This window comes from Neoarius graeffei, chromosome 28 (assembly GCF_027579695.1).
Source record: "Neoarius graeffei isolate fNeoGra1 chromosome 28, fNeoGra1.pri, whole genome shotgun sequence".
NCBI lineage: Eukaryota > Metazoa > Chordata > Actinopteri > Siluriformes > Ariidae > Neoarius > Neoarius graeffei.
The window spans coordinates 23406361-23429594 of NC_083596.1; the positions used below are offsets into that span (position 1 = coordinate 23406361).

The 23234-nt window shown below is 40.3% G+C and overlaps 1 protein-coding gene across 1 annotated transcript in view; it reads left to right on the plus strand.

The window, feature by feature from the left end:
• The window catches only part of tbcelb (tubulin folding cofactor E-like b), a 58344-nt gene that overhangs the window by 21266 nt on the left and 13844 nt on the right, over window positions 1-23234 (plus strand). Inside the window, exons 4-9 of the mRNA XM_060912502.1 lie at window positions 134-292; window positions 3794-3933; window positions 7505-7686; window positions 8081-8337; window positions 12998-13124; window positions 13302-13418. Of these exons, the coding sequence (XP_060768485.1) occupies window positions 148-292; window positions 3794-3933; window positions 7505-7686; window positions 8081-8337; window positions 12998-13124; window positions 13302-13418 (968 nt within the window). The 5' untranslated portion in view covers window positions 134-147. The remainder of the gene's footprint in view (window positions 1-133; window positions 293-3793; window positions 3934-7504; window positions 7687-8080; window positions 8338-12997; window positions 13125-13301; window positions 13419-23234) is intronic.

The window sequence follows — 23234 nt, forward strand, 5'->3', positions numbered from 1 at the left end:
ACACTCCTTCACCAAATGTCAAACTAGTAACCAGATAACAAATCATCCTTCCATTGAAATATATTAAATGAAAACAGTATTTATGGTCATTACTGTTTTGGTTTGTGGTCAATATTTTTTAAAACATGCATAGAGACAGAAGGAAAGATGGAGCTAGACATGGAGGATGAAATGGGACGCACTCTGGTTCAGGTCATCAGTGAGAAGTACAACCCAGACAATTTCTCATACTGCCGTGGGCCTGGTGCCGGTGTAGTGATCTGCACCAGTCCTCAGGGTTCTCCTGTCAAAGGTTAGATATTTCAGATTCACCTTTATGTAAAATCTGTTATTCGTTTTGAAACAACAGTATAGTTGCCTGATCTCAACATTTTAAATGATTTGAATTCAATTTCAGTCAATATCAGATCACATAGCTGTTCTCTTCCGTATGGCTATCCCTAAGCCTCAGCGCCGCCTCCGCCCCCTGCGCTCCATCACATACCGGAACACTAGGAATATCAACACGACTGAGCTGGCTAGCTTACTACGTTCACAGCTTTCAGTGCAACCACTCAGTTCATGCTCTGATGACCTAGTGTTTTCCTATAACTCAACCCTCACCAGCACATTGAATCAGTTTGCTCCCCTGAAAACCCGCACTGTCTCCTTTTCACACTCAGCTCCTTGGTATACACCTGAGCTAAGGGCAGTGAAGGCTGCTGGCCGAAGGCTTGAGCGGCTCAGTAAAAAGACTGGGCTCATTGTCCAGGCGCTCCAAATAAAATTTATTATTATTATTAATAATATCTTTTTTTTTAAACATCACTTCTTGGCCATATTTTAGTCACAGTTATGAATTAATGTTTCATTTTGAGTATCCCCATTAGATTATTTGCCATTAACAAAATTCTTAAGGTGGATTATTTCAGACTTTTATGAAACCAAGCACAACAGCACCTGCAACGGTCATTAAAAAAAAAACAGAATGGGCTGGGCCTGATTTCTTTCTAGCTAAGACTGTAGATTTATACAGCCTATTATTGTCAGGTGATTATACAGATGTTAATGCTCCCTAAGTTTCGGGTGCCTTGGGGCTGATATATTTCAGCTCATGTCACTGACCCATCTGTGACACATCATCATCAGTGACTGAAAAGGCATATGTGAAATATAGTCATTAAATTAACAAATGTACAGTACTGTACAAAAGTCTTAGGCACCATATTTTTTTCATACAAACTTTATAGATTTCTATTTTATGACTTTTCCATTATCAGGTCAATACAAAAGCAATTTAGAGTTCCAAATGTTCGTTTTTCAGCACAAAATTAAATGTTACAGAAAAAAAGTTTGTATCTCAGCAGCATACAGTGTCTTGCAAAAGTATTTATCCCCCTTGGTGTTTGTCCTGTTTTGTCGCATTACAAGCTGGAATTAAAATAGATTTTTTGGGGGTTAGCACCATTTGATTTACACAATATGCCTACAACTTTAAAGGTGCAAATTGTTTTATTGTGACACAAACAATAATTAAGATGAAAAACAGAAATCTGGAGTGTGCATAAGTATTCACCCCCTTTCATGTGAAACCTCTAAATAAGAGCTGGTCCAACCAATTAACTTCATAAGTCACATAATTAGTTGATTAAGATCCACCTGTGTGCAATCAAAGCGTCACATGATCTGTCACATGATGTCTATAAATCAACCTGTTCTGGAAGGACCCTGACTCTGCAACATGACTAAGCAAGCAACATGAAAACCAAGGAGCACTCCAAAGAGGTCAGAGACAAAGTTGTAGAGAAGTATAGATCAGGGTTGGGTTGTAAAAAATATCCCAAACTTGGAATATCCCAGGGAGCACCATTAAATCCATTATAGCAAAATGGAAAGAATATGGCACCACTACAAACCTGACAAGAGAAGGCTGTCCACCAAAACTCACAGACCAGGCAAGGAGGGCATTAATCAGAGATGCAACAAACACACCAAAGATAACACTGAAGGAGCTGCAAAGATCCACAGTGGTCCATAGGACCACTTTAAGCTGTATACTCCACAGAGCGGGGCTTTATGGAAGAGTGGCCAGAAAAGAAAAAAAATTGCTTAAGAAAACACGTTTGGAGTTTGCCCAACAGCATGTGGCAGACTCCCCAAACACATAGAAGAAGATTTTCTGGTCAAATGAGACTAAAATTGATCTTTTTGACCATCATGGGAAATGCCATGTGTGGCACAAACCCAACACCCTGAGAACACCATTCCTACAGTGAAGCATGGTGGTGGCAGCATCATGCTGTGGGGATGTTTTTTATCTGCAGGGACAGGAAATCTGGTCAGGACTGAAGGAAAGATGGATGGCACTAAATCCAGGGCAATTCTGAAGGAAAACCTGTTTGAGTCGGCCAGAGGTTTGAGACTGGGACAAAGGTTCACGTTCCAGCAGGACAATGATTCTAAACATACTGCTAAAGCTACACTGGAGTGGTTTAAAGGGAAACATTTAAATGTCTTAGAATGGCCTAATCAAAGCCCAGACCTCAGTCCAATTGAGAATCTGTGGCATAACTTGAAGATTGCTGTACACCAACGCAACCCATCTAATTTGAAGGAGCTGGAGCAGTTTTGCCTTGTGGAATGGGCAAAAATCCCAGTGGCTGGATGTGCTAAGATAATAGAGACATACCCCAAGAGACTTGCAGCTATAATTGCAGCAAAAGGTGGCTCGACAAAGTATTGACTATGCACACTCCAGATTTCTGTTTTTTCATCTTAATTATTGTTTTAGATTGCAAAAAGTAGAGTGTACCTATATTATGTATATTTTTACTTGATTTTATAAGTAAGGTGAGCGAGAAATGGCATTTCGATTCTCCTATATGTCCTGGATATATAGTGAATTGACAATAAAAATCTTTGAATCTTGAATAAAACAATAATTTTCACCTTTTAAAGCTGTAGGTAGGTTGTTTAAATCAAATGGTGCTAACTCCCAAAAAATCCATTTTAATTCCAGCTTGTAATGCGACAAAACAGGACAAATACCGAGGGGGATGAATACTTTTGCAAGACACTGCATTATATAAGAGACCACTTTTCAGATTAAAAAAAAAAGAAAACATAATGAAGGCTACTGGATTTTGCTGCAAATTTAAGAAGCAAGTGTGACAAAGTGTCCAGAATAACTGGCTGGTTCTGTAAGATGCTCAGTAAAACTTGTAGCTCATTTCCTTATAAAACTACACTCACTGAGACTGCTGTTTTTTTTGTTTGTTTGTTTGTTTTTTTAAGCAAAGGGTCATGCATTCCTGCTTACTAATCTTTATAGTATTTTTTAATGCAGAAACATTTAATTTCATTATTTTTGAAGGCGTCTTTGCTCTCCAGCATTTCATTACACGTGCCTAAGACTTTTGCCCAGTGCTGTAAATAAGGTGGAATATTTACACTATCATCCTTTTCCCTCCAAAATGCATCTTCTGGAACTAAAAATAGAAAAACTAAGCAGACATTGTCCAATCAGAGTACAAATTATACAAAAAGACAGACGAGAAAACCATACTGTTAGCATTTTTTGTTTGAATGAAACGGTTATGATGTTTGTGTTTGGCATCTGGAAGAAACATGGCATGAAGCCAGTGGAGCATTACAGACTTGAAACACTTAAAAGACAGAAATAATGACTTCCGCTGAAGCATACATTCTGCAACATGGAAACTGTGGCTACTTTGTGTCAAAGCTGTGTTAGAGCTTTTTAATTATCATGTTTTTGATGAGAAATTGAACTTCATTGTTTAAATGTCCATGTCAGATCGTCTGAATCTGCCCAGTGTGCTGGTTCTGGACAACTGTGGAATAAGTCATGCTGGAGATGAGGAGGAAGTGGCGACATTCTGCACTCATGTGGTGGAGTTGGACCTGTCTCACAACCAGTTCAGAGATTGGGGAGAGGTGAGGGCAGTCAGTGTATGTACTCCTGATGATCACAAAGCCGTATACACTTAATGCGCTTGTATTGCATGTTCTGAGTAGTACTAAGATGAAGACTAAGGTGACCCTCTGGGAAAGCTCAGGTTGCTACAAGGGTAGATGCTGATAACAATGTGGCCACTAGGGGGAGCTCAGTCTGTGGCCTGTTGGTGTTCTAATATCTGTCTTGAAAGGGCACTGCACTGTCTTGTGTCTTCTGATGAGACAGATGATGACTGACAAGAAAAAATATGGCACATTTTTTTGAAGCTACATTACTTTCTGTACTCTGGATTTCTGTTGGCTTCATCAAACATGGCTTCCTAATATTACCTGGAACTGCAAATAACTAATTTTAATTCTCATCTACAAATTTCATCATATTACTCCTAATTGTCTATATATAATGTAAAATTTTCTTAAAAACATCTTGTCTCTGTCAAAGTCCCTCTCACACCAGAATCTGGTCTTCCCAGGCAGTCTCCTGTCCCAGTACTAACCAGCTCTTTGAGGCGTAGTGGTGTGGCGCCGATCTCCATTTCGATAGCCCTCAGCCTCTTGTCGCAACAGCTAGAGTTACAGTGAGGGACTAGTCCTCTGGTAACCGCAAAAGTTTGACTTCTCCACTTGCATCTGTATTGCAGCGTTCCTTGCCAGACGGTAGTAGGTACCATTTTTGTGATGGTCTTTGGTATGACCCAACCACAAGTAGAACTTGTGATCTCCTGATCAAGAGGCAGACACGCTAACCACTAGGCCAACTCGCGGTCAACTTGTCTATGAGGTACTGGTAATTTACAAACTGTTTCCATCTACCAGTTTGGCCAGCTCAACCTAGGTTTTTAGCTCATCCGGCCGTAGGCCAAGCCGAACGAGCTTATGCGATCATGCGTCGTCTGTTCGTCGTCAGTCATCATCTGTCATCATCGTCCGTCCACAATTTACAAAAATTGCTAGTCCTCCTACAGGATTGATCGGATTTCAGTCAAATTCACACACAATGTTCCCCAGGTGGGTGTGCATAAAAGTTGTCAAGGCGGTGGCACCACCTGTCATATTTACAATTTTATGTGCATCTGAAAATTTTGGGTGACTCGTCACACCAAACACTACTGTTCCTAAACTGCTAGGATGTTTTCACTGAAACTCACCCAGAAGACTCTAAAGACATATTCCAAAAAGACTTGTTCACCAGGTGGCGCCACCTGCCATGGATGTGGCTACACACGAGTCATATACAATTTCACAAAAATCGCTACTCCTCCCACAGGATTGATCAGATTTCAAACTCACACACAACAACAGTGGCCGGTATGAGCTCCAGCCTCATTGAGGCTATTTTTTCAAGTGTTTAAAGGGAGTGGTGCAGACAGTGTTGAAAAACCCCGTGTCAGACACCTCTGTTCAAGAAAAATCTGGCAACCTTGAAGCTTTAATCTACAGGTGATTTTAAAGAACTGAAGTCATTTTTAAACTTGCTTTATTTCTTAATTAACGTGTTATTACGTTTTCGGTTTTAGTAACCTTATATCGTGACTCGTATTGGCAACTAATTGCAATTAAATATTATACTTATCGGCCTATTCGGTTTTTAGCCATGTTGAATTTAGTTCATTTGGTCCACAGCAGGCGTCACTTATCCGTGCGATCTTCACGAGACTTGTGCCAGACTTTGAAACGTGAAGTGTCAGTGCCGCCATTTTGAAAACTGTTTTCCAAACAAAATATTGCACAAAAACAAGTTTAAATGACGATTACTGCCTACTTTTTTCAAACTTTCCTAATTGCTATCAAAACAAACTTCCAGCTTGATTACATCAGCATTCGAAAGAGGGCACGCGTGTCTTTTGACAACGTTGGCAGATGTTGGTCACTTTGATTTCCGTTGTACGTTTTACTTCCGTCCTATGATGTCTCGCACAGGTCTCAATGAATCTCGTTTACGGCCACTGCTTTGACATATGGACTGATATATATTACAGAGCATATTTCAAACAATCATAACTTGCTATAGCAGTGACAAAATATCTATCAAAAATGCATTCCTATATTTAATGAAATGAGAGAATTTTGATAATAAAAATTTGCCTTCAGATCTCCTTTAATAATTGCATGAATCCCCCAGAAAATCAATTGATGTAACATGACTGTATGTGGAGAACTTTCTTTACATAAATATCGACGTATACAGTATTTGGAATCAAGTCTGCAGTGGGTGTAGAACATATAGAGGACATACATTCACTGACGTCACCTGAAACCGGAAGTAAACAGACCCTGCGCCATTTTGGAAGACCAACAAACTCATGATTAGGGGGAAATAACGGCAGCGATATGTGAACCCACGAGAATAAAGTGGAGTGGCAAACGACTTAAACAAACAAATCTGAGCTGTTTTATTTATGATTTATTGGCCCAACAGTAGACTTGAAAGAAACCTGTGTGAGACTTGGCAAAAAACTGTGGATATAATGGATAAGTCTGTGCATGATCTGCGGACACTTTGAGGTAAGCAAACGCAAGAAATTCAGATTTAAAACATGCTAAATTGGCCCCAAGTTGATAACTGGATGAGGAGCAAGCCTCCCAGATTTCTACAATTTAATAATAATAATAATAATAATAATAATATAGGCTGGTTTGGGGCTTGCTCTCCCTCCTCATCTCATCTCATTATCTCTAGCCGCTTTATCCTTCTACAGGGTCGCAGGCAAGCTGGAGCCTATCCCAGCTGACTACGGGCGAAAGGCGGGGTACACCCTGGACAAGTCGCCAGGTCATCACAGGGCTGACAGCTCTCCCTCCTATTATATAAATAAAGCATAGTTGTTGTGTAGGCATATATCATAAATACATATGTATAATGGATAAATTAACCTAAATTATGGATACCTTAATAGTAACAAAAAGTATTAATTTTTCAACTGAAAAGATATATTATTAAAAGATATCAACAAGATTACCTTGGCCATAACTATGTGTAGGTTATTCTTAACAACAGCTGTAATATCACGAACCAAGCCACTAACAACATAATTGCAAGCCTGTAGCCCTTTGTAGGCTTTGAAGTCATCAGCAGTGTAGGCACTGGGTGTAAACAACAAATAGTTTACAATGTCTGGGTAGCAAACAGATGGCAGAATTGGTGTCAGGTCCTCCTTATGTTTCCATTCTCCCTTGCCGCGAGTCTTATCATATGGGTCAAACCCATCAATCACAGCGAGTTTCTCCACATACCGTGCCCTTTCTGCAGCTGGTAATGTACTCACATAACCCGAATTATCATCCATCGTGTCACTTTACTCTCGCTCGTACTTTGTTTTATATTGTGAGTGCATGTACTTGGTCTTCCAATATGGCGCCTAACAAAATCTTGCGGCGCGGTGACATCATGCGGTAGCCCCCTATAGCAAATGGTCTGAAACACTGAACCTATACAGGTTGGGTATGAGTGAATATGTCAATGATCAATGTGCATGGTAATTGAAAGGCTGTTTTAGTTTTGAAATCCTAAATGTGATTTTATTGTTATTGGTGTGTTTTTTCCTCTTAGATCAGTAAGATTCTATCGAACATCCCTCATTTGAACTTTCTCAATCTGAGCATGAATCCTCTGAAGGGCTCCACCCTGGAGCCGGGGGGTGCTGAAGCTTTCTCAGGCCTCCGCCACCTCGTCCTCAACAACACACATATCTCCTGGGACATGGTGCACATGCTCACACAAGAGATCCCTGAGTAAGTGTCCTGAGTGTGTGTGTGCTGAAAAACCTGGAAAGCTCTCTATGATTATGATTAACTGGCAGGCATCTATCCCTGTTTGTGTTTGTGTATGCTTACTTGAGGAGCACTCAAGGATCAATCAATGCTCCTAATCTGCAGTGTGTGTGTGTGTGTGTGAGAGAGAGAGAGAGAGAGAGAGAGAATATGCATGTGTTTTATTTTAAATACATTGTTACTTATCATCCCTGAATGTGTACTTGGGTATTCTTTTGTGTCTGTTTATATGCGAGATTGGTTTATATCTCAGTTTCAGGCTAGGGCACATATACGTGTGTGTAGCTGAGTGTGAGAAACCCTATGAGTCTGTGTTTCCTGTTTGCATCTTAATCACACGCTATCTCTGCTGCAGACTGGAGGAGCTCTTCCTGTGCTTAAATGAGTACAAGCGTGTGAACTTGTCGCGGGTTCCCTGCCCTTCTCTGCACCTGCTGCACATAACTGATAACCTGCTGCAGGATTGGAACGAGGTGCGCAAACTGGGCCTCCTGTACCCGCGTCTGACATCGCTCATCCTCGCTAATAACTCTCTTTCCTCCATCCACGAGCCTGACGACTCACTGCAGTGCCTGTTCCCGAATCTGCACCGTATCAACCTGCACAACTCCAGTGAGTTAAGCAGTTTCACAGCATACCGTCACAATGCATTGAAAATGCTTTTCTTTCGACAAAAATACGTAATATTATAAAATCATGGTTGAATTCTAAAAATCTGATTGAACAGAAGGCATTGCTTATTTTTCTGTAACAGCAGCTCTCACTATACTGCAGGATCATCAGGTGTGTATATAAATGTGCTCACTTTATCATTTCTGTAGACATGGATTTGTATGGCGGACACTGCACATAATCTAAGAATAATTATAAAGATGGTGTTATTTAACAAAGTATTATGTAGATTATATGGTGTTTTCTGTGAAGTGACATTTATATAATATTTATGGAAGAAGTCTCTAGTGTGAGCACTTTGTAGCAGACAGAAGGTTTTCCGCCACTGGAAAGTCTTCAGGACAGAGGAGTTTGTGATTGGCCTATTTTCTGGTAACATTACAAGGCAAGGGTTTTTATTATTATTATTATATCCACATAAACTGGATATGAGCAATCACACACACTGATTGGCTACTCTCCTACTAGGCTATCAGCTCATATACCGTGAGTAGAGAAAAACAAAATGGCGGTATCAAGGATTTAAAAGAAACAGAAATAGCTAAAAGAAATAGTCCCCCCCCCCAATCTCCTGTTCCACATTCTAGCCCAGTCGGTGGCAGTAATGCACTGTTAAGTTGGTTTGCCAACTGCCAAAAAAAACCTTAAGGAAGAATAGAATAGAATGAAAAAATGGGGGGGAGGGTCCTGAGGTGTATGTGTTGTGTTACACATTATGGAGTGAGGTATTGCACATTATAAATTATTGCACGAGAGAGTCACATTATAAAATAAAATATTACACATTATGAAGTATTGCAAGGTAAGGTAAGGTGCACAGACTTGAGGTGTATGTGCTGTGTGTAAGGTGCACAGTCCTGAGGTGAATGTGTTGCGTTTCACATTATGGAGTGAGGTAATGAAGAAGAACAACAACAAAATGGAGTGAGGTCAAGAAGAACAACAACAACAAAATGGCAGAGCGTGTTGCTCAACCAACTGAAGACGAAATTTAAAAAAAAACCTCTACTCAAAAACAAAACCCCCCAAAATACAAAAAAGCGACAAATATGGAATGAAAGTATTTGATGGTAAAAACGTATCTTTTTTTTTCCCAAGAATTATTATTATCGCGTTTTTCACAAGTTGCTCCTGCCATTTAACCGGTTTGTTTACTTTCGAAGTGGAAATTATTTTGTTGGATGTTTTGTATAAAGTTTTGATTTATCGAATTTGCAAAAAATAACAATAAAAATGCTCTATTTCTCAAAATCCAGTGAATGTGGATAGAATAAAACAGTTATTCCACTCAATCTCGTCGTACATGGCTTATAGACAACTCGGTGCTATGCGCCTTGTCAGATATCAGCTCATGTATGACTCGATTTCGTGGAATAACTGTTTATTATTATTATTTATTTTATATACTAGTGCATCTCAAAAAATTAGAATACCATGAAAAAGTTCCTTTTTTTCATAATTTAATTCAAAAAGGTAAACTTTCATATATTCTATATTCATTACATGTAAAGTGAAATATTTAAAACCTTTTTTGTTTTAATTTTGATGATTATGGCTTATAGCTCATGAAAATCAGAAATCCAGTATCTCAAATTATTAGAATATTCCCTAAGATCAATCAAAAAAAGGATTTACAATACATAAATGTCCAACTTCTGAAAAGTATATTCATTTATACACTCAATACTTGGTTGGGGCTCCTTTACCATGAATTACTGTATCAATGCGGTGTGGCATGGAGGTGATCAGTCTGTGGCACTGCTGAGGTGTTATTGAAGCCCAGGTTGCTTTGATAGTGGCCTTCAGCGTATCTGTATTTTTGGGTCGGGTGTTTCTCATCTTCCTCTTGACAATATCCCATAGATTCTCTATGGGGTTCAGGTCAGGCAAGTTGGCTGGCCAATCAAACATAGTAATATCATGGTCAGCAAACCATTTGGTAGTAGTTTTGGCACTGTCGGTAGGTGCTAAGTCCTGCTGGAAAAGGAAATCAGCATCTCCAAAAAGCTTGTCAGCAGATGGAAGCATGAAGTGCTCTAAAATCTCCTGGTAGATGGCTGTGTTGACTTTGGACTTGATAAAATACAGTGGACCAACACCAGCAGATGACATGGCACCCCAAATCATCACAGACTGTGGAAACTTCACACTGGGCTTCAAACACCTTGGATTCTGTGCTTCTCCACTCTTCCTCCAGACTCTAGAACCGTGATTTCCAAATTAAATGCAAAATGTACTTTCATCTGAAAAGAGGACTTTGGACCACTGAGCAACAGTCCATTTCTTTCTCTCCTTAGCCCAGGTAAGACACTTCTGACACTGTCTCTGGCTCAGGAGTAGCTTGATATTAGGAATGCGAAAGTTGTATCCCCTTTCTTGAAGATGTCTGTTCGTGATGGGTCTTGATACACTGACACCAACCTCAGTCCACTCCTTGTGAAGCTCTCCCAAGTTCTTGAATCAACTTTTCTTGACAATCCTCTCAAGACTGCGGCCATCCCTGTTGCTTGTGCACCTTTTCCAGCCACCCTTTTCAGCAATGACCTTTTCTGGCTTACCCTCCTTGTGGAGGGCGTCAGTGATCATCTTCTGGACAACAGTCAAGTCAGCAGTCTTCCCCATGATTGTGGTTGTGTGTACTGAACTAGGCCGAGAGATACACTGTGTTCATACTGTTTTACTCAAACTCGAAATGAAATATTCTAATATTTTGAGATGGGTTTTTATGTTTTTGTACTGCATGCCATACTGATTAAAATTAAAATAGAAAAATGCTTGAAACATTTTAGTTTATGTGTAATGAGTCTGTAATATATAACATTTTCACTTTCTTAAATAACTGATGGAAAAATTGAACTTTTTCACAATATTCTAATTTTTTGAGATGCACTAGTGTGTGTGTGTATGTGTGTATATATATATATATATATATATATATATATATATATATATATATATATATATATATATGAGAGAGAGAGTTTTATGAAACAGAATAAATGTGAACTTTATTTATACTCGTGTGATAAAATATAATCTATAAAACCTAAAATAAATAAATATATAAAATCTGTTAAAATGCAACCCAGAACTTGGGTTAAAATATAAAATCATAGCTCAAATAAATGTCGTCTGCTCAAGTTTGTCAATTGTGTTTAAGCGTTCCATGTTACTAATGCCAAAGTTAATTTCTTATTATTATTTTAAGTTAATATTATTATTATTATTATTAACTAAAAAACGAAAAACTGGTGAGGGAGCAGCTGTTTATCGCTAATATAGCATAAGTGATAAAATGAATTAAGCTGATAGCATAATGAATATTGTGTTTCATCAATACATTAAGTGTAATTGTAAATCGATAAACAGTATAAAGTCTCATTCGTTACCAAAAAAATACAAAATTAATAGCAAATTGCTGTACTTTTAAGCAGAATAAAACCATCCAGGATGTGCTGTTATGGGAACGTAAAAAATTTCAGTGTGATAATAGAATCTCTGTTTTGGGTCAGGCCACACCTGTCATTGATTATTTTCCGAGAACAGCACAGCCATCATGTTTTATTAAAATTTTCAAGAATTAGTGAACTTTCTGCTCTCAGGTAAAAAATAAAATAAAGTATACAGTGTTTTAGATTACTTTTGATTTGAGAAATTTAATTAAGAACATTAAGTTTGATGGTGGCGGCACGGTGGTGTAGTGGTTAGCGCTGTCGCCTCACAGCAAGAAGGTCCGGGTTCGAGCCCCGTGGCCGGCGAGGGCCTTTCTGTGCGGAGTTTGCATGTTCTCCCCGTGTCCGCGTGGGTTTCCTCCGGGTGCTCCAGTTTCCCCCACAGTCCAAAGACATGCAGGTTAGGTTAACTGGTGACTCTAAATTGACCGTAGGTGTGAATGTGAGTGTTTATGGTTGTCTGTGTCTATGTGTCAGCCCTGCGATGACCTGGCGACTTGTCCAGAGTGTACCCCACCTTTCGCCCGTAGTCAGCTGGGATAGGCTCCAGCTTGCCTGCGACCCTGTAGAAGGATAAAGCAGCTAGAGATAATGAGAATGAGAAGTTTGATGGTGCACTGTTTTGATCAAATTGCACAAGATGTTTGTCTTTCATGATGGCTACCATGTCAGATTAGGCAATCATAGTGCCATAAATTCTTGCCGTGTCTTGGTCAGGAGACTGACAACACTACAAGTTTGACCCCAGGGAGGAGGGTCAAGAAATTGTCAATCATGGCTATCAAGGAACATGTCATAGGAAATGTCAATTTAGGTGAGAAAATTAAAAATTTCTAGACTTTTCATCAGGGTGTTGTGGGGCGTCGCAAACGCCACATCACTGTTCTTTGATCATGTCACACTGCAAAGCCCATTTGTCATTGCTGATGTTCATGTTTGGACCCGATGCTGTAAAAATCAGGTTGAATTCATGCAGTCTGATCCCAGCATTAGGCATTTAGGAAAATAAAGTAAAATTCTCAGACAAGTAGAAAAAAAAATCCTTGTGACAGTTCCACTTGTGAGTGATTTGAGTAGATATATTGATGGAAGTGTAGTTGGATAAATTGAAAGATTGGTGAATGATGTTTTCCCTTGTTGTGTTTTAGGTCTGAGTCACTGGGAGGACATTGAGAAGCTCAATTTCTTCCCAAAGCTTCGGGAGGTTCGTCTACAGGACATTCCCTTACTGCAGCCTTACACTGGCCAAGAGAGACGATACCTTACGATAGCACAGTGGGTGTACACTCTTATACACAAACACAATCTCGTACATGTTACCCTATATATTCACTTGGTATACTTTTCATAATGTACCTTACTAACATAAAGTTCTTCCATGGACTAAACCGTAACTCCACTTAGTGGTATCTATATAAATAAACGGCCAAAATTATCTCCTGTGAACTGCAGTTTGCCTGCTGTGACCGTTCTGAATGGAAGTGTAGTGACAGACGGAGAAAGAGAGGATGCTGAACGCTTCTACATCCGTTATCACCTGGACTGTCCTGAGGATGAGTTACCACAGAGGTATATCACACACACAGACACACACACACACACACCTTGTGATGCTCATTAGCCAACTGTAAATCTCATTACTGTTTTTTTTTTCCAGAGCTTTAATTATCAAGATCATAGCAAACAGTCTCATACGTTGAGACACATGATATTGCCCCTGAATTTCACTTATGAATTGCTAATATTTGCAGCTATTGTCTGTATAGCAAACACAATCGGGAACATAATCATCATAGCGGTGGTGTGATGAGGTCCGGCACTTACTGGAGTTAGTTTTATCAACCCAGAGTTGATTATTTTTGAATAAGTGTTTTATTCCCCTTATACCACAGCAATTTGCCAACAGTTACATTTTTTAAATTAACGAACATCACACTGTACATTTTCACTATTTGTAGTTCCATTTAATGTTGAGAAATGTTCATGAAACAAGTTCGTTCCTGTTATTGCTGGGTTTCACGTCACATCACAGCCGCCTCATTAGTTATTCAAAACTTTAGCTGGTGGTCTACCGAAGCTCAGTTGACAAAGCGTTTGTACAGAGAAGGTACGTTGTTCGCATGAAGCATGCCTTATGCTTGCGTTGTTTTCGGTTGTTTGAATCGATCAAACCGTGAAACTGAAAAGTTTCTTCAGGGTTCCCCATGAACTAATAAAAAAGGGTGAACGAACACAGGATTTCACAAAAAGATGTCGAGAAAGCTGGCTTTTCAACCTCTCACTGAAATCGAAGGGAGCCGAGTCGAAGCATGCTCGAGTTTGCAGTGATCATGAAAGGTTTGTATATTCCTCTCAGCTCTGTCCTTAGTGTTTTCCAAGTGCCTTTCTTGCTATGTGTCGTTATTTTATGTTACTTTTTTTTAATCGCGAAGCGCTACAGTCCCCAGCTGTTTCTTTGTTCACTCCTCACAAAGTCCATATGGATGAAGGTCGCGACAAAATTCTTCCCCAGCCGTACAGTTGCAATGCGCCGTGATCACTTCTCCGTCTTGTTTAACTAAGATCCAGGTCTTTAAAGGGGTTTCTGATGATCTTTGTGAATGATTTACCTGAGAGATAAGAGCCAACACAAGTGAGAATCAAGCAAACTGTTGTTTCTCTACACTTCAACTTGCAGCGCTTCGTTGTAAAGACGTGAACGAAAAGCTTAAAAAAACATACTTACACTGGCAAAAACAATACAGGATTCATTCGGCAGCGACTTGATAGCGAGGTCCTTTACCCAGAGGAACAAAACTTGGTTGGTTGGTTGTTGAGTTTCCTGTTGTAAACAATTTGTTGACAACTTTGTTTATTTTCAGTTAAATCGTATCTCCTCCGTCGGTTCTCAATGGATTTCAGTTCTGATTGTTTTGTTTGAAGAAACTTGTCATTCTGCACAAAACTTGATCATTGTATTGTCAAATTTTTGGAACAAACTGCTAATTAAGTCAACTTCATGAATTTTGGAACTTCTCATTAGAGTTGTATCTCCTCTCGCAGTTGTCACCTGATTCCAGTTCTGATCAATGTTTTGGGTAGAGCTTCCCTCGAGGAACAAAACTTCTTCGTCCTTTGTTGATTTTCTTGTTTCAACAATTTGTTTACAACTTTGTTTATTTTCAGTTAAATCATGTCTCCTTCAGTTCTCAATGGATTTCAGATCTGATTGCTTTATTTGAAAGAACTAGACCTTCTGTACAAAACTTGGTCATTGTATTGTCAATTTCTTATGAACAAATTAGTAATTAGGTCAACTTTAACACATTTTTCTTCTGAATGGAATTGTGTCTCCTCTCTCATTTATCATGCACATTCAGTTCTGATAGATGTTTTGGATAGAGCTTCTCTTGGGGAACAAAATTTAGTCCTTTGTTGATTTTCCTGCTGTAAACATTTTGTTGTGGAGGTTGGTCCTCTCTCACATTGTCACATTTCAGTTCTGTTTGATGTTTTGGTCGTCATGGTTGTTTTGGATGGCAGGCCAGATGAGCTACTACATCCTTGACGTTCTGGTCACTTATTTTATAACAACTATAAACCATTATTCTTTCATCATTTACTATTACAGTTGTGCACCCAAAACACACACACATCTGACATCAGGATCAGATCTCAAAGAATGGCAAGGGGCCTTTCTGCGTGTCTACCAAAAATCTTTATATTGCTAATAATTAAGCTAAAGTCAAATAATTAGTGACAGGGTGATGTCATGCCACCTCACGGTTGAGTATTTTCTGATATCTGCACATCCTGAAGTGTTTTATTCATCTTATTTGCCACTGACTATGATTTACGAGTAAATTTATGAATGAATAACAAGTTATGCTTTGTACCAGTTTATTCAAGGTTGTGGAACATCAGTGAAACGAGTTAGTTCCTGTTATCACTCATGTTACAGCAGGTTTAAATGGTCATTCCCTCAACAGCCCTCACCACCAGTTTATAACACGTACAAAGCAACTGGTCATGTTACTGAGGAATCACAAAACGCAAGGAATTCCTGTGGTAGACAACTTCAAATCACGGCTTTACCTCTAACCATTCCAAGGCGCTGCTTATGTCCAGCCGTTTGAATACAGTGGGCTGATTCCAAACATTATGCACTTGAATACGTTTGCAGATCCACACAGAACATGATTGGCCATAATCGTGACAGCTCCACTCCAGAAGAGCTGAAGTGCAGGTGGATCAGTTGCTATCAGTTATCCACATCTCCTTAAAATGGAAAGCATTAAGAGCTATTGTTCAGTACAGCTCTCTGTGTGTGCACTGATCCATTCAAAGCAGGCCTGAGATCAGTAACACAAGCGTAATGTAGACACACAAATACAATATCGTTTACCACTTTGACTGTGTGTTTGCCTCCTTGAGTGTGTCTGAAAAAAAAAATGCTTGCCGTCAGTGCAGTTCAGTACATTGTACTTATTTTTCTACCTTATCATCTCCTTTACAAGCCCTTATTTGGTGCTCCAGTCAGCTTGGTGTGATGTCTTGTGCTCATCCATCATATGTCCATTCCTCTTCCTTTCTGTCATTTTACCCCCCGTCTCTTTGTTGTTGGGAGTATTTTCTGATGCCAGCACAAGCCAGAAGAAGAGGGATCCCCCACGTTCTTTAGCCCACCGTGTTGTGCTTAACCTGGGAGAGGATGTTTCTTGGGCTCGCTCTCCTGTAGAGGAGGCTAACCTTTGAGAGACAATGCATCCAGTCTCTGCCTCCTCAAAGACGCCTTTGTGCCAGAATGCTCTTGCCAGGAAACTGATATACAAGGTGGCAGCTTGACTCTTTTTTTTTTTTTCCTTCTCTATATCCTCCTATCCACCTTTCCTACTTCTTCACAGTCTTTTCTAGGGTTTTAAGGGGCCTGAAATGGCAGGTGGGTTTTTTTGTTTGTTTTTTTAATAGAAAGGTGGATCAGTGAATCTCTCTCTCTCTCTCTCTCTCTCTCTCTCTCTCTCACTCACTCAGTCAGTTCTTTGAATGGTTCACTCAAGTAATGAATTAACGATGATGTGTAAGCATTCTGACACAGGGATTCCTGTAGGCAAAGGGAGGAGGGACAGGGAATTGTGAATGGCCCCAAGTGCTACAGAAAGATCTATATGAAACGATAGTGTGTTAAACCACTTGCACAGTGAACGTAATAGGTTTTATTTAACAAAGCAAAGGTTATGTGAGTCAGTGCTATTAATGACATTTGACAATTACTCATGTAATCGGATTTATCTTAGCAGTTAAACTTAACAGTTTAATTCTACTTCTACGTAATTAGTATAGCTGAGTGCAAGGGCTGTGTTCAGTCTCAGATTTCTCATTGAGTTAACTTTTCTGTGACATTCAATGCAGAAATAGATTGATTGGCCTTCGTCTCTCTTCCTTTTGCTGACATTTCTCTCTTTTCCATCCCACAGCATGGAAACGTTCCCAGGGGACTGAGGGTCAAACTTGGTAAAAGAGGCAAAGTGGTGGCAGATGCTAAGTGGGTAGCACTGGTAAAAAGACTAGGGGTGAGTTTAGGTTGCAGCTTAGTGATTCAGATGGCTTGCCTTCCTCATAAGGCTTAGGGCAAAGCAGTAATCAGTCCTTCTGATAAAAGAGAGAAAATGAGAGAGAATGACATCAAAAGACCAGTTGACCTTTAATATAGCCATAACCTGGCTACAAAAATAACCATTATGTGTACGACTATGACATTAGAAACGGCCAGCTGAAGACAGAGTAAAATCTAAAAATCGTCCACTTTTACTTAGCTTTATATTGAGTTCATTTCCTGCTGTAAAAATTACTTTTTAGGAAATGGAGAAAACTTGAAAAGTTCTGTAACCTCAGCCTCGGCCATGGTTGCTTAGTCGAAGCCTGGGCCCAAATATCCTTGGCTATGTTATCTCTGTGAACTTGAGGGGATATAGTGAGTGGTGTGCTGGCTCAAGTAATTGTCAGCCTGCACTGTTCACTAATGTTGTAGTACTTGAGACTGGTCTTGGTCGTGAAAACGGAGCTCAGATATCAATGCGCTGCCGAAGCGCACAGAAGGTGTTAGTAAGCCTGTCATTATAGTGCGGACTTTCCATAGCATAGAAAATGGCCACGTTTCAGTTTGTGTAACTGAACTTTTTTCATATCACTGGTCATACACTGAGTGCAGAATTATTAGGCAAGTGAGTATTTTGACCACAACATCCTTTTAATGCATGTTGTTCCACTCCAAGCTGTTTAGGCTTGAAAGCCTACTACCAATTAAGTATATCAGGTGCTGTGCATCTGTGTAATGAGAGGGGGTGTGGTCTAATGACATCAACACCCTATATCAGGTGTGCATAATTATTAGGCAACCTCTTTTCCTCTGGCAAAATGGGTCAGAAGAGAGATCTGACAGACTTCGAAAAGTCTAAAATTGTGAGATGTCTTGCAGATGGATGCAGCACTCTTGAAATTATGAAGATGTTGAAACGTGATCACCGAACAATCAAACGTTTCATTGCAAATAGTCAACAGGGTTGAAAGAAGCGTGTGGAGAAAAAAAGGCGCAAAATAACTGCACATGATCTGCGGAAAATCAAGCGTGAAGCTAACAAGCAGCCATTAGCATCCAGTTCTGCCATATTCCAGAGTTGCAACATTCCTGGAGTGTCAAAGAGTACAAGGTGTGCAATACTGAGGGACATGGCCAAGGTAAGGAAGGCTGAAAAACGACCACCACTGAGTAAGGCACACAAGATAAAATGTCAAGACTGGGCCAAGAAATATCTTAAGACTGATTTTTCTAAGGTGCTGTGGTCTGATGAGATGAGAGTGACTCTTGATGGGCCAGATGGATGGGCCTGTGGCTGGATCAGTAATGGGTACAGAGCTCCACTCCGACTCAGACGCCAGCAAGGTGGAGGTGGAGTACTGCTATGGGCTGGTATCATCAAAGACGAGCTTGTTGGACCTTTTCGAGTTGAGGATGGACTCAAACTCAACTCCCAGACCTACTGCCAGTTCCTGGAAGAAACCTTCTTCAAGCAGTGGTATAGGAAAAAGTCAGCATCTTTCAAGAAGAACATGATTTTCATGCAGGATAATGCTCCATCTCATGCGTCCAAATACTCCACTGCGTGGCTAGCCAGTAAAGGTCTGAAAGGTGAAAAAATAATGACATGGCCCCCTTGTTCACCTGACCTAAACCCCATAGAGAACCTGTGGTCCATTATAAAAAGTGAGGTCTACAAAGAGGGAAAACAGTACACCTCTCTGAACAGCGTCTGGGAGGCCGTGGTTGCTGCTGCACACAATGTTGGTCGTGAACAGATAAAGAAATTGACAATCTATGGATGGAAGGCTTTTGAGTGTCCTCATGAAGAAGGGTGGCTATATTGGTCACTGATTTGTTTTTGTTTCGTGTTTGAATGTCAGATATGTTTATTTGCAAATCTGGAGTTGTCATATCAGTGTACCTGGTGAAAATAAATAAGTGAAATGGCTACATATTTGGTTTTTATTAAGTTGCCTAATAATTCTGCACCGTGAAAGTTACCTGAACACATACATATTCTCCTAAAATGGCCAAAACTAAAAACGCCCCACTCTAACTTCCATACATATTCAGCTTTGATATTTATGAGTCTTTTCGGTTGATTGAGAACATAGTTGTTGTTCAATAATAAAACTAATCCTCAAAAATACAACTTGCCTAATAATTCTGCACTCAGTGTATAAACCTATGTAAACAGGAAAAACGCGGAAGAGTTTGGTTGCATCTAACTACAGCCCCAAAAAATACCATTGGCCATACTGAGCCTAGCTACATTGCTAACAGGAGTGACAGCGCGTCTGACTGCGTCTGACTGACTGGGAGGTCGCACAAAGCTCGGACAGGTACGGAGCAGCTCGTCTCAATTCAGATAAGAGCATATTTCATTATGGAAGTACGGTGGACTGTTCCTTTAACATCGTTACTGTGATTGGATGTAAAACCCTTCAAACGTGACCAATAACATGACTCTGTTAATTTGAAATTTTTTCTTCCTGTTAATGGCTGTCACCCCTCCCCAACCCCTTTTACACACACTTGTCTGGTCCTGGTCTTAAATCGGTCTTGCCCTGCCTTGGTCTTGACTTGATCTCAATCCCTCAAAGTCTTGGTCTTGTCTTGGTCTCGATACACTCTGGTCTTGGTCATGACTTGGTGGTCTTGACTACAACATTATTGTTCACTCACTTGCTCTGGTAGCACAGGTCAGGTCTTCATCTTGCCATATAGATTTCTCAAGCAGAGTAATTTAGTTACACCATGTGGAAAAACAAGAACCGAGAAGTGAAGGTAGTAATGGAGAGGCAATTTGATATATAACGTCCCAAACTGATTGCCAGATTACTGCAGCCTGTCTCTGTGTTCACAAAAAGAGAGATTTTGGGGAGAAGAGAGAATGGTGGAGATCGTCCAAGAGAGGACGTTTGTGTCGGCACAGTAAATGCTGATTGTATGATAGAGATGGGAAAGAGGTAAAGAGTGAGTAAATGAAGATACTGAGATTGAAGATAAAGGGTTCCACATGTCAGCTAGCCTTTGAGAACCCAAAACCCCAGCTGTCGGAATAGACATCACAGCTAGATCTGTGAAGAGAAACACATGATGTGGATGAAAGATAGAAGAGGTGGCAGAACAAGAAAGGAATGAGGGGAGGAGAATATGATAGAAATGAAAGAGGGTTCAAGGCTTTGTCAACGGAGTAACCATAGCTTTGCAGCGGCCAGCGACTGTGATAAGGAAGAAAAAATGGCTAAAAGAGAAGACGGGACTGTCCAGAGCACTTTGCATTAAGTGACTATGAAAGATAAGAGAATAAAGATACAGTAGTTATTTATCAAAGTGCCTGTACAAGATGTACACATAGACTGCTTATATTAGGGTATACATGGTGTCTACAGTAAATACTACACAATTTCACTAACAAATCTCAATGGCTCTGACGTTATTAAAATGATTTCTCAGTGGCTTCCAAACCTGTGTCGTACATCCTTGATTGTCATGAATGGTCCCACATGCACAAATAAAGATTACTGTGGATGGTCTCACTTGGATACCCTGAAGATTGCACTATACTCAAATGTTCTTCAGTTGAATTTCACTTGACGACATGCCTATACATGTATGTTGTAATCATAAAAGACTTAACATCTGGATGTTACCCAGAAGAAGATGAGTTCCCTTTTGAGTTTGGTTCCTCTCAAAGTTTATTCCACTCAAGCTTTATTCCTTTTTAGCGAGGTTTTTTTTCATACCACCGTTGCCTCTGACTTGCTCATTAGGGATCTTAAACTACATCAGGATTCCTGTAAAGATGCGTTGTGTCTTTTTTTTTTTTTCTTTAAAAAAAAAAACAAAGGGCGGCACGGTGGTGTAGTGCTTAGCACGGTCACCTCACAGCAAGAAGGTCCGGGTTCGAACCCAGCGGCCGGCGAGGGCCTTTCTGTGTGGAGTTTGCATGTTCTCCTCGTGTCTGCGTGGGTTTCCTCCGGGCGCTCCGGTTTCCCCCACAATCCAAAGACATGCAGTTAGGTTGACGCGGGGTGGCCTTGGGCTGAGGTGCCCTTGAGCAAGGTACCTGACCCCTGACTGCTTCCCGGGTGCTCTGGTGTGGCTGCCCACTGCTCTGGGTGTGTGTTGCTTCAGATGGGTTAAATGCAGAGGATTAATTTCACTGTGCTTGAAGTGTGCATGTGACAAATAAAGGTTTCTTCTTCTTGTTAAAAGAGTTATATAAATATAATTGACTTGCCTTCATCACATGCTGCCCTGAAAATTACTATTAGTTTTGGCAAGAACATGAAAGTGCGAATGTAAATGATATATCTTGTAGTGAGTTTCAGGAATCATATTGAGTTGACCATAGTTTCTAACCTAGCCATACTACACAAGTTACATTTTGAGTCGGTAGTATACAGGTAGTTCGTGATGATAATCTCACTGAAAACCAACCCCATCATTTGGGTCATTGCTGTGTCCTCATTAAAGGGGGCAAGTCACTGTCTATGTCTATTTTCCTTTCTGTAAGTTCACTTGCTTACAGTGTTACAGTACATACAGTAGACTCACTGTATATAACCTGCTACGAACCTGCTTTACTTTCCACCAACTATTGTCCAGTCTCATCTCTGGGCCTGATCAGAGAACAGCGTGCTGATGGAATTCAGGTCGGACGTGTTATCACCGCCAATGTGATTTCGCTTGCATTTAAGAGAGCTTAGCTCAGGCTAAATGAGACCTTTGAGTGAGTCTTGCTTTTTTCCCTAGACAGAGTGGCACTTTGTATGGACGGAGCGGTATTCCCATGGTGAAGGTTCAGAGCCGTAGGCATCTACCCACGCTCAGCCTCCGCTTTGTGGGGACACTTTTCTTGGCAGACTGGGAGGGAAATTACTTTGATTGGCATAGTTGGTACTGTAGCACTTTAAAGCAAAAAGAGCCCCCCTCACTAACCCCCCTTCCGAGATTTTTTGAATCATTCCTGCCTGATGTCCTCTTATCTTTCCCACAAACCCTCAGTAAGTTGGAGGGGGTGGGGGCTCGGGAGAACTTTCTCATGGCAAGAGAACACATTGTCCTTTGCAAAGCAGCTAAACAAACAGACTACCAGTAGTACACACTGACATAAGTACAGTGCCTTGCAAAAGTATTCATCCCCCTTGGTGTTTGTCCTGTTTTGTTGCATTGCAAGCTGTAATTAAAATGGATTTTTGGAGGGTTAGCACCATTTGATTTACACAACATGCCTACAGCTTTAAAGGTGCACGTTTTTTTTTTTATTATGACAGAAACAAGATGAAAAAACATCAATTCACTTCATAAGTCACATAATTAATTGATTTAAGATCCACCTGTGTGCGTAATCAAAGTGTCACATGATGTCTGTATAAATCAACCTGTTCTGGAAGGACCCTGACTCTGCTACACTACTAAGCAAGCAACATGAAAACCAAGGAGCACTCCAAACAGGTCAGAGACAAAGTTGTGGAGAAGTACAGATCAGGGTTGGGTTATTAAAAATATCCCAAACTTTGAATATCCCAGGGAGCACCATTAAATCCATTATAGCAAAATGGAAAGAATATGGCACCACTACAAACCTGACAAGAGAAGGCCACCCACCAAAACTCACAGACCGGGCAAGGAGGGCATTAATCAGAGATACAACAAAGACACCAACGATAACGCTGAGGGAGCTGCAGAGATCCACAGTAGAGATGGGAGTATCTGTCCATGGGACCACTTTAAGCCGTACACTCCACAGAATGGGGCTTTATGGAAGAGTGGCCAGAAAAAAGTCATTGCTTAAAAAAAATCACGTTTGGAGTTTGCCC